The sequence below is a fragment of the Amia ocellicauda genome, chromosome 1 (genome assembly GCF_036373705.1).
Source record: "Amia ocellicauda isolate fAmiCal2 chromosome 1, fAmiCal2.hap1, whole genome shotgun sequence".
NCBI lineage: Eukaryota > Metazoa > Chordata > Actinopteri > Amiiformes > Amiidae > Amia > Amia ocellicauda.
This window is the reverse complement of record NC_089850.1, coordinates 39,881,370-39,893,965: the sequence shown is the minus strand read 5'-3', so window position 1 is coordinate 39,893,965 and position 12,596 is coordinate 39,881,370. Positions and strand designations below refer to the sequence as shown.

General features: G+C 40.1%; 1 protein-coding gene across 2 annotated transcripts in view; it reads right to left on the bottom strand.

Moving 5' to 3' along the window:
* The window catches only part of LOC136749934 (sterile alpha motif domain-containing protein 12), a 51,287-nt gene that overhangs the window by 32,350 nt on the left and 6,341 nt on the right, over nucleotides 1-12,596 (bottom strand). The window contains exon 6 of one of the 2 annotated variants that reach the window (XM_066704596.1): nucleotides 5,513-6,449. The exons of the other annotated variant lie outside the window; for it this stretch is intronic. Coding sequence (XP_066560693.1) covers nucleotides 6,433-6,449 — 17 coding nt within the window. The 3' untranslated portion in view covers nucleotides 5,513-6,432. Of the gene's footprint in view, nucleotides 1-5,512; nucleotides 6,450-12,596 lie in introns of those variants that run through there. 2 annotated transcript variants of the gene reach the window in all.

Here is a 12,596-nt window from a genome sequence, read left to right as displayed (position 1 = left end):
AATTACTGTATTAAAAAATAACAGCACCGTAAATGAAAATAAAAATAAAAAGACAATACCATATACTATGTTAATTTCAATATTAATAATCCACAGCAATATGTTCTTCTAAAATCAATGTTTTTTTCAGAAGCAAATCTATGTATTCTGGATGAAATAATTATTACAATTAGATTTTTTTTTCCATTCCCATGTCACTCTGGTTTCCTTTCATTGTGACCATATCATTTTAATTGCTTTCACTGATCTGCCACATATGGGTAAATAGCAAACAACAATATGTTTAACATGGATGTTTACATTCATCAGTACTTAAATTTGCTGTCCCAACTGGTAATTGCTTTCATTTCTCTGTGACGTAATGGTTTAGACAACAAGGTTATGGAGCTTAATGTAAAATACATTAACCCTTGGCAGAAGCAACTACGTATTTTAGCTGAATGTACATTACCAACTCCCTTGAGATCCATGCTTGCTTTTAGCCACAGTCTGCTGGACCCTAAGACACAGATCTGAGTCTCCACAAAATGTTGCATTTGGCGAGCAATTCTTCATAGAGTGCTGTTTATATTACGATCCTCAATAAGTAAAGTACTTTGGTAATGTTACTCAAGACTTCTGCCTTTCTGCCCTAAACCCCATCATCTCTGCTGCCTTCATTGTGTCCTTCTAATATTGCTATCCTGATGATAATTTTATTCGTGTCACCAGGAATCTTTAACATTAAGAGTGTGTGAGAGCTTTATTTTGAGTTATGCTTGATATTGCAAATAAGCACGTGTTATTTTCATCTGCCTTTTTACACAAAGAAAAAAAAAAGTCAAGTCGAGGTTGGCTAGTGATAAAGTTGTTAAATGATGGTGCTGGTTCATTTTTTAACTATTATTCTCGGCGAAAACAGAAAGGAGCTTTGGGTTTTTAGTTTTTATTGCTTTAGCTTACATTGAGTTTTCTGTTCAAAATTCCATAAGAAACGCAAGATTTGCTAACCTTCTGAGTATTCAGCAGCCCTGTTTCTGTCAGCTATGATTAAGTGTCTCTCCCTAAGGTATATTTACATTTAATGTGAGTCAGCGGTTTCTTGATGCACTGCTGCCCTGAAAGGAGGAAATCAAGTGCCATGCATCTTTGAAAAAAGGATATTAATCACCTTGTTTAATTTGGTGTAACCCCCCAATGGGATACCGTTGCCACAGGCTCAGCACTTACTTATGTCCACAGAAGGTGTGTAAATGTAAACAGGCTTTTTATGATACTACTGGTTAGCATTGTGTTGTTCTGTTGTTATTGGAGAAAGTACCTCAGAGATTTCAATTGTATTTTTTCTTTATTTGTTTAGTAAGATTTTTTATTTTAATTTTGAATGTATACAATTTGGAATGAAAGAATCTACTTCAAAACAAGAAACTTAGTGTGTTTGTGTCTACCTGTCTATTTTCATGTTATTAAATGTTTCAGGTTATTGTAACTTATTACATGTTAAATGAATGCTCTGATGTCCAATATTGACACACTGTGCTCTGGCATGTGATCTACACTGAGATACACTAATTCCAGATCTACAGGCTAAAGGAATCTCTGAATTCTCTGATTAATTTTGGTTTAAGAGTTAAACAGTATAAAAATGTTATAGAGAAGGATTAGAATCACGGCCTGGAGCACACTTGTACTCTTGGGAGTCAATCAGGTCATCTGAAGACCAAGGCAAAAGGTGCACATGACCCGTAATTACATTTGGGAGCTATTTAAGTTATTCAACAAACAACATTTTCCACTGTGGATTCTGAAAAATTTCATGTTTGTTTGTGTTTGTTGGCAATTGGAATATTGCATTTTTTTTTTAATGACAGAGTAAATGATAGAAAAAAAGACGTCTGCATTCCCAACAAATACTTCTCATGCTGCAAGACTGGTCGTCCTTTAAAAGACCACAAACAGCTAAAATAATGCTCCATAATGGTGGAAATAAATATAAATTACAATGTTTTTGTCACATGTATTGTACTTTCAGTGACTTAACTGATGAAGACTGACATTTGTTTGACAGAGTCCTCACTGGTTATTTCTCAACCCAGGGCTCATAGCCTGCTCTAGAGACAGGAAGGCTGCTGCTAAAGAGAAATGTCTGCATTAGCTGATTTGACCCGGGTATCCCCCTGGCCATCAGGAGTCAATCATTTGACCAATTACAAGAGCAAGTGATATGACTGTTATTATGTTGTTCACCGGGCTGCCCTTTCAAGCTAGCTGTCAATATTTGCTTTTAGGCAGGTCAGTTCTGGTATAACAAAGTAATTCTGACAATAGGGCCTGACAGCCAAATTTCCCAAATAATTGAGTAACAGTATCTTATGAGCCTGACAATGAATGTTGTGGCACTAGGTTCTAGAGAGTGAGGTTTCAGAGGTTTGTGTACCCAGTTCCAAACAGTGAATGACATCAGCAGCTGTGACAAGAAATTATGTGATTCAGAGAGAATATTACCAAAAAAAAGAAATTAAGAGAAACAAAAAGAAAGGGCAAAAGAACAGGCATGTGGTGGAGTGTCAGCCATGTGAACTGGCCATCCTGGGATCAGCTGGTGTGAAAGTGTGCTTAGAGTGGCCTCTGCTGGACGTAATCCGGTCTACTGAGTCACAGCAACAGGAAGACAGAACCAAACCAGCCTTACCAGCCTTACACACATGGCTGACCCTCAAGTCACACTATGGCTTGTGATGAATAGACCCTATGTGTTGTAACGTCTTTAATATATAGTATATATAAGAGTAATGTATAAAAACAATAAATATTAATGCTCTTGGAATTGAAATATTATCTTGACCATCTGTACATTGTACCAGGACTAGATATATATCATATACATCTTGCAAAATCACTCCAGCACCAAAGATGGCAAGAAAGAGGTATGACATGGCATTCAGCGTGGTCTCAGGCATAGTACTGCACAAACATTAACACCTGAGGTCAGGATGTTTGATTTGATGTTATTATTATTATTATTATTATTATTATTATTATTATTATTACTTTATTTTATTTATTTTTTCTTGGTAGACGCCCTTATCCAGGGCGACTTACAACATAAGTGCAAAACAAATGTTAATTTTATCCACACAAAATCTAAACCTGTCTGCCTATAAGTGGTGGTTATGGTTAACCGGGTGCTCTCAGAGCTGTGCTGTGCACCTGCCCTGTCAGTGTGTATGGAGGAACGAACTTCTGGTGCTGTTTACAGTTATTGTTCAAGTCTAAAGCACTGCCCAAGGGGGAGGGGTTTCTGCGCACTTCCGTAGGAACCCGATCGAAAACGTCACTCTATCAAAGCTGCCATTGGCCCCTATGCTCGTCACTCAGAACAGGTCCCTTCCCACATCCTGTTCTATAAAACATGACGTCAGCGCAGGTTCGTCCTCTTTTGCCATTTTGCTGGACCTGAGAATGTGAGCTCTCTGTGTCTTGTCTGTGTGCTAGACCTTATTATTATTATTATTATTATTATTATTATTATTACCACCGTTTCGGTTGGTTGGCTTCGGCTGTGTTGTTCGCCACCATTATTAGTGTGTGTGTGTGTCTCTATTGTTGTATTAGTTATTATTGATAGCTAATCTGATTCTGTTCCCTCCGCGCACTGGAGCTTTGGCTGCGCTTTCGGTTTCAGTTTTGTTTTAAATAGTGCACTTTTAAAAATAATAGTCGTGTCTGTATAGTGCTATATGTATTCCAATTGCTTGCTGTGTTGTTTCTTTGTCCACAGGACTTTTTCCTCCACAGCAGGAGCGCTAGCAGTGGCAGTAAAATCTGAGGCCCGGCTGCCCAGCCTGAGCCTCGGTGTGTTGTAAGAGATCTCGCCCACATGATGGGGTCCTCTGCTGGCTTGCATCTGCACTACAAACCGCAGCTGCGCCTGCAGGAGATCTTGCTCTCTCTGCTCTGAGAAAGAGCTCTGCTATGCCTCCTTGTCCCTGTGTGCAGGCCTCAGTTTTAGATCTACGTCTGGAGGTCTACTACCCTTGACCCCCTCGGACCCCAAACCACACGTCACCCAGTGTCCCCGGAAACCGCGTGAGCACGTGTGTGACAGGTAAGAGCTGCAGAGCGACACCCATGGGCTGCCTCCACCTCTTCTGAGTCGTCGCTAGCCCCCTCCCCGCTGCTAGGTCTGGCTCCACAGACAGAGAGCGCGATGAAGCCATCCATGCTTTGCACAGCAGGATGGACTAAATCTGCACTCTACTGACCGCGCAGGCAGTGCAAGCAGAGCAAGCAGAGCAACAGGTGCCGCCCCCTCTACACCATGACGCTCCACCACCGGCTCACACAGCGCCGCTGGAGTCTGAGGGGAGTCTATCTGCCCCATCCCCAGATGAGAGCAGTAGACAGGCCACCTGGGAGGAGGACCGTCCGTCTTTGGGTCCATACACGGACTCAGAGCTTGAGGCGGAGCTCATGAAGGAGGCGCTGGTCTCACCCACCCCTCCTCCTCTGTTGAGCGAGGACACCCCTCCTGCTCCAGCAAGACAGGACTGGGAGTTCTGAACGGTGATTCAGAGTGTCTCCAGCTCCACACGGGCCCTCCCGCTGCTTCCTGACCTCCTCGAAGAACTGAGGGCCACCTGGCACCATTGCAAATGCAATCCCGGTTATCTGAAAAAGGAAGCACTGCCCGAGGGTTGCAAGGGTGCGCTGGAGTACACTGTCCCAGTAAAAGAGGATGAATCTGTGCAGGCATCACGTTTTATAGAACAGGAAGTGGGAAGGGCCCTGTTCTGAGTGATGTGCGCATGGGCCAATGCCAGCTTTGATAGAGTGACGTTTTCAAAGAGGGTTCCTACTTGGGCAGTGCTTCCTTTTTCAGATAACCAAGGTTGCATTCACAACCTACCTTTGTATATCCCTTCTTGATCTGTCAGACAATGCCCCAGTGACCAGCAGTCAGTCCTGACTCAAACGTCCACTACAGGGCATAGCGGGAACATTTCCAGTTCACTGCGATCAGGAGCCTTAGGAAGATGATGAATGACTCTGTGGCACTCAGCTGCCCAGCTGTAAACCCATCTGGTGTGCAACATTGAAACAGTTTCCTCCTTTTGTTCTTACTTAAATGTTGCTCTCCACAGAAAATGGGACTGGACGCATTTCCCGTACCAGTTTTTTTTTTACCCGTTCCTGCCTTTTTGACATCCTTCATTTATAAAACACAATTTGAAAACACAAGTGCAATGTGTGTTTTGTGTTCAGGCATTTTCTACCTTAACACAATTTGTTTGTTTTATCAAACAGATCTATCCTGCTTTTTTATGAGCAGAACATATTCAAATTATAATTGTGATACAAATTGTAAACAAATCAGAAACTTTGATGTACATGGACTTCAAATTTCATCTGAATAGTGAGTGCGTAATACAGGTTGGCTATGCCTGTGTTTCTGTCTTTCTTGGGTTATATTTGTTATTTTAGCATTTCATTATAGGCACTTTTAAGGTTTACAAAGAAGCACAACTGCATGGAAAATTGCACTGTATTTTATTCAATAAAGCATGGATTGACTACATCAATCAATTGTTTTAATCTAAATGTCAGGGAATCAATATGTGTTTAAGTAAAATAAAAATAAAAAACAATAGATATTCACAGTAAACTGAAAATCATAACTTCATATAACTGTGAAATTACTTTTAAATGCTTGTAAATTATTGAGGGTGCTGCTCATACCTATGTTTAAGTAACATAACAGTAATCAAATCTGGATTTGAACCCCATGATACCACATGAGGCATCCTAAAGCAGTGGTAAAATGTACAAATGTTAAAACTAACACATAAAGGAAAAAAAAAACCACATCTTGTTTTCTTTTTCCCCACTGCCACAGTAAGCAGGGCATAAAGTGCAGATAAAGGGTTTTAACTCTCTGACTAAACAACTCCCTTAAAATATTTCTCATTAAATCCCCTACTATTCCTTAATAGATACAAAGTAACATGCAGCTATTATCTAAATTATATCCATGAGCAAATGTTCGAATCTCTGAACTAATTTACCTACTCCCCATTTTAATTCAGACAGGATCTCAAGAGAGTAATTCACAGAACCATTAACTATCCCAAATCAGTGCTGTATCTCGGATAATGGCATTTTGTCCAGATGAAGGCTGCACTACATCCCTTGTTAAATGGGATGTTTCCCCTTTGTTAGTTATTGGTCCGACCATTTATAAAAGCAGCCAGGCAGTTTATTGAGTATTACAAAGTAAGAGCAATACAAAGCTAGGAAAAGGCACTTGATGCATAGAGCCAGCCGAGCAGAGAGCGCAGCACTGGGAATCAACTGCATGTGTTCCTCAGGTCACTGGTTCTGAAGGCCAACATTCTCTTTCAGATGGAAGAGCAGATACGTGCATAAAATAAATCCTTCTTGGTGTATGCCTGATCATGTTGTGAAACAGTCTACAAAAACAAAACAAAGAAGGCCTTTGTTAAAGACTGAACCTCAATGTTAAATAAAGAGATATTAACATGTTATCAGAATGCTTAAGTATAGCACAATGGTTAGAAACAAATCCCATTGGTATCAGCTGCATAGTGTCCCATCTTCTTTTATATTCTCATCTGTTACACCTATAAATGTTGCTTTACTGCCAGAAAAGACCGGCATGCCTCAAAGAGCAAAAGGAAATTTGATCTGGTGATTCTAATACAATATACAAGAAGCACTTACTCAGCACCACTTGCAACAAAAATAGCCATAACAGACATTTGCAACTATATTCTCAGATTTAGCTACATAAACACCGATATGCAGTGTAGATATGTTCATGTACAAAGAGTTCTTATGGCATGGAGACATAGGTAAAGAGGTTGCCAGTGACCACTGCTGTACATAAAAATGATCAAACCATGAAAAAGTCAGAGCTGCTGACAACAAGGTTTATCTCTTGCCATGTTATCATTACCTATCTGCATTCAGAGTTAGCTTGTCTTTGGTTGGACAGATATACACTGCTCAAAAAAATTAAGGGAACACTTAAATCACACATCGGATCTCAATGAACGAAATATATTAAAGATCAAAATCTTTACTGTACATTGTGTAATTCGTTGAGAACAAGATGACGTAGCAATGGTCAATGGAAACCAAAATCACCAACCGACTGAGGGCTGGATTCAATCTCACACCGAAAATCAAAGTAAACAAGTAAAAAAGTAAACAATCCAACTTGCGTGAATTTCATCACGGCAAATCATAATGTGACTCAGTAGTGTGTATGACCCCCACGTGCCTGTATGCACTCCCGACAACGTCTGGGCATGCTCCTAATGAGACGGCGGACGGTGTCCTAGGGGATCTCCTCCCAGACCTGGATCAGGGCATTAGTGAGCTCCTGGACAGTCTATGGCGCTATTTGGCGGCGTCGGATGCACTGATACATAACTTCCCAAAGGTTCTCAATTGTATTCAGGTCTGGGGAACGTGAGGGCCAGTCAATGGCATCAATGCCTTTGTCATCCAGGAACTGCCTACACACTCTGACCACATGAGGCCAGGCATTGTCCTGTGCCAGGAGGAACCCAGGGCCCACTGCACCAGCGTAAGGTCAGACGATGGGTCTGAGGATTTCATCCTGGGTACCTAACAACAGTCAGGGTACCGTTGGCTAGCACGTGGAGGTCTGTGTGACCCTCCAAGGATATGCCTCCCCAGACCATCACTGACCCACCGCCAAACCGGTCATGCTGGATGATGTTGCAGGCAGCATAATATTCACCACGGCGTCTCCAGACTCTTTCACGTCTGTCACATGTGCTCAGTGTGAACCTGCTCTCATCTGTGAAGAGAACGGGGAGCCAATGGCGGACCTGACAATTCTGGTCTTCTCTGGCAAATGCCAATCGAGCTGCACGGTACTGGGCTGTGAGCACAGGTCCCACTAGAGGACATCGGGCCTTCATGCCACCCTCGTGGAGTCTTCTTCTGACAGTTTGGTAAGAAACATGTACACCAGTAGCCCGCTGGAGGTCTTGTAGGGCTCTGCCAGTGCTCCTCCTGTTCCTCCTCACACAAAGGAGCAGATACCGCTCCTGCTGCTGGGTTGATGGCCTTCTACGGCCCTGTCCAGGTCTCCTCGTGTAACAGCCCTTCTCTTGGGATCTCCTCCATGCTCTTGAGACTGTACTGGGAGACACAGACAACCTTCTTGCGACAGCACGTATGAATTTGCCATCCTGGAGGAGCTGGACTACCTGTGCAACCTGAATGGGCTGCAGGTACCGTCTCATGCTACCAGTAGTGACAAGGACAGTAGCAAAACACAAAACTAGAGAAGAATCAGTCAGGAAGGATAAGGAGACAGCAATTGTCTGTGGCCACCACCTGCAAAACCATTCCCTTTTTAGGGGTTGTCTTGCTGTTGCCTCTCCAGTGCACCTGTTGTCACTTTCATTTGCACCAAAACAGGTGACATCGATTCACAAACGCTAAGGCTTCCTAACTGGACAGATTGATATCCCTGAAGTTTAATTGACTTGGTGTTATACTGTGATGATTATGTGTTCCCTTAATTTTTTTGAGCAGTGTATAAAGAGGGGCTGCTTTTTAAAAGCCACGGTTATTGAAGCAAATCTACCAGAAAGATTTTCTGCCACTTTGTAAAATGCAGATTTGTTTTGATCTTTGAAGTGCTCGTTTCAAAATACAATTAGTTAAGCATTTTATTTCCATTTATTTGCACATTTCTTCTTCAAACGATTTATAACTTACTAGCTAAATAATAATTTGATTAAATTGTGAATTTTACGTTGATAACATAACACAGAACACAAAGTAGACGTGTGAAGAAAAAAGTACATTGATGAAAGCAGCAATTGCATCACTCTTAATGAGTGCCCAAAGCACTGTTGAATATGCTGTGCTAGTAGACCATGGATGCACAATATTAGCCTCAGTGGATGAGGAAATTAGTCACATACATTTTTATTAACTAAGAAAGGATGGATAGTGGTTTACAACATCTATGGGAAACCAAATGAACACATTATAGATAATATATATAAGGTATGTCTTCCAGCAAAAAGTCCCTTCTGTCTGTGCTGGGAGAATGTTCTAGTCTTACAGGGGCAGAGGAAAAATCTACCATTCATGAACCTCAAATGTGCCTTTAAGCAAAGTCTAGGGACAGCATTAACAAATCTTAACAGTTTCAGAATTCCCTGCATGGTGTCCCAAGTGCTTAGGATGTCCAAGTTTAGAACACATAGAACAGCTAAATAAATAAATAAAAAGTCTGTAACAATATGTAAAAGTTTCTGGCTTAGATCCACTCAGTGCATTTCCAGATTCCACTCTGATGTGCTACTGGTTTAGTGGGGTAATCTAATTCATTAAGTGAACAGAAACACCAGCCAGGGAAAAAACATGAGTCTGGAGTTTTCTAACAAAAGCACACTGTGCTGCTCTGCTACAAAGTACATTCATTTCCATCAATATATAAAAATGGGTTGGATGTGGCTGTTATAATGGGGGATTTCAATTTCCAAAACATAGACTGGGAAAGCCCAGCTGGGACTACAGAAGCAGAAATAGAAATGGTTGAGATGGTAAATGACTGCTTTCTAACTCAATTTGTCAGGGACCCAACAAGAGAGACCGCATGTATTGACTTGATCTTTTCAAATGACCAAGATAGAGTCAGAGGGACACTAGTTAGAGAACCAATGGCAAACTGTTATCACAATTTGGTTAGCTTTGAGGCATTCTTTAAAAAGAACAAGGACCAAGTCTAAAATAATGGTCTACAATTTTAGAAAAGCAAACCTTGAAGGCATGAGGTGACACTTAGAAGAGTTAGACTGGAGCACACTGGATACAGATTCAGTTGAAAATGGATGGTTATTTTTTAAGAATATACAAGTTGAGGCTCAGGAGAAATTTGTACTAAAACTTAGCAAACTAAGGACCAAAAAACATTGGCCAAAATGGTTTAATAGAAGTATTCAAAAAAATATCAAGAGAAAGAAAATGTTGTATAGCGCATACAAAAGGGATAGAGACTAAACAAAATACAAAGAATACGTTGAACTGCAAAGAGTTCTTAACAAAGGGATCAGGAAAGCAAAGAGGGAAATAGAAAGAAACATAGCTAAAACTAATGCAAATAACTTTTTTCAATACTACAACAGCAAGAGGTCAATAAAGGAGGAAGTGAAACAGATAAAGGGCAAAAATTGAAGTATCTTGGAAAATGAACAAATGTTCTAAATGAATATTTCACAGAGGTTTTTACAAAAGAAAAATCAGATGACATGCCACAGGTTGACAATCAGTCCAGTCAAACCCTAAGAGAGATCAGGATAAATTAGGAGGAGGTACTAAAGTACCTTAAAGAAATGAGGGAAGTTATTTATAGGCCGCTAACTCAAACATTCCAAATGACACTTAGAAAAGGGGATGTGCCAACTGACTGGAAGACAGCAAATGTCATACCAATCCACAAGAAAGGGGACAAAACTGAGCCAGGAAATTACAGACCAATCAGTCTCACCTGCATCACCTGTAAAATGTTGGAAAAAAATATTAGACAGAAAATAGAGGAGCATCTTAATGAAAACCATATTCTTGCAGATAGTCAACATGGGTTTAGATGAGGTAGATCATGTCTTACTAATTTATTAGAATTTTTTGAACATGCAACTGCAGCTGTAGATCATGTGAAAGCATATGATATGATATACTTAGATTTCCAAAAAGCTTTTGATAAGGTTCCACACCAAAGACTGATCCTCAAATTGGAAGCTGTAGGCATTCAGGGTAATGTAAGTAAATGGATAATGAACTGGTTGATGTATAGGAAACAGAGGGTGTCGATTAGAGGAGTCGCTTCTAACTGGAGTGAGGTTGTTAGTGGAGTTCCACAGGGATCAGTACTAGGGCCTTTGCTTTTTCTAATCTATAGTAATGATCTGGACGCTGGAATACTTAGCAAACTTGTCAAATTTGCAGATGATACTAAAATAGGTGGCTCAACAGATACAATCTCGACAGCACAGGTTATTCAAAGGGACTTAGATAATATTCAGTTGTGGGCCAACCCTGGCAGATGAAATTCAATATGGACAAGTGCAAGGTATTTCATGCAGGTAACAAAAATATCCACTATAATTACACTATGGGAGGAATAGAACTAGATGAAGAAACGCATGAGAAAGACCTAGGAGTCTATGTGGACTCCTCACTTTCTCCATCCAAACAATGTGGGGAAGCAATAAAAAAGGCAAACAGAATGTTAGGGTATATTGTCAAAAGTGTAGAATTTAGAACAAGGGCAGTAATGTTCAGACTGTACAATGCACTAGTTAGAGCTCATCTGGATACTGTGTACAGTTCTGGGCTCCACACTTCAAGAAAGATATCGCTGCTCTAGAGGCAGTTCAGAGGAGAGCAACCAGACTTATTCCAGGTCTGAAGGGAATGTCCTACTGAGAGACTGAGGGACCTGAACCTTTTCACCCTGGAACAGATGAGACTATGTGGGGACTTGATTCAAGTCTTCAAAATCATGAAGGGCATTGACCACATCAAACCAGAGTAGCTTTTCCTGGTTCTGGAATCAGGACCAAACATATAATTCAGCAGAAACCCAAACTTCAATGCTCCTACTCCCAGATGCTGGACACTATTATTTGATTTTTAGTTTTCTACGAGGACAGAACATAATCCTAAAATGTATTATGTTCACCACATGCTACACTGCAGATTCCAACCTTTTTCTGTTGTTGTGCTACAGCTTCAAAAGGGATTTTCTTGCTAGTCCACCATGGAGATTTGCCTTTTCAGTACCGTTGAAAGATACATCAGATGTTCCCACTTTACTTTGCTGTTTTGCCAATTTCTTTGAAGATGTGTGTAAGCCTTTTTAAGCTGGTCTCCTTAAAACAGAAACCCTCAGTTGTGTCTGCTGGCTCCCAAGGTCACACATGGTTCATGCTGTTCAAAATCCTGTTTTTGTGGTGTACCTCTTCCATGTTTAAATCAGATTTTTATTTATATTTTGTTAGTATTCCATTATGTAAAATATTTAAAAAAAAAACATTAACATTGTATTTTTGTAATTGAAATTGTCTTTTGTTTGCATAAACAATGCATTTAATTTATTTTTCCACCATTTAAATTTAAACATATTTACTATTGAATATGTAAATTCAATAAAATATATTAACTTAGTAAAGTGGAGTATTTCATTCTTGAAAATAATGATGCAATCCATTCCAGTCCCAAAAGTGTCACTCATTTTTATGTAATGATCTTTCTAATTTCAATTTCACAGTGCCATTACAGAGTATTACTTGTCTATTCAACAGTAAGTTATAACAGCTTTTTCCCCCCAGTATCAAAAGTGGTTAATGTGAAAAATTAAATTATTGGGGGGAAAAAAATAACTTCATTATTTTTCTATTGAAGGTATTTTCATCTTTGCTTCTGCACTGTATATGTAACACTTTAATAGAAAAACCTCCCATCCCAGACCGATTCTCTTTCAAAGGGATGTCTGAGATACTATTACCTGAACAGGCTGTATTGCCAGAGACATGTACGATTGA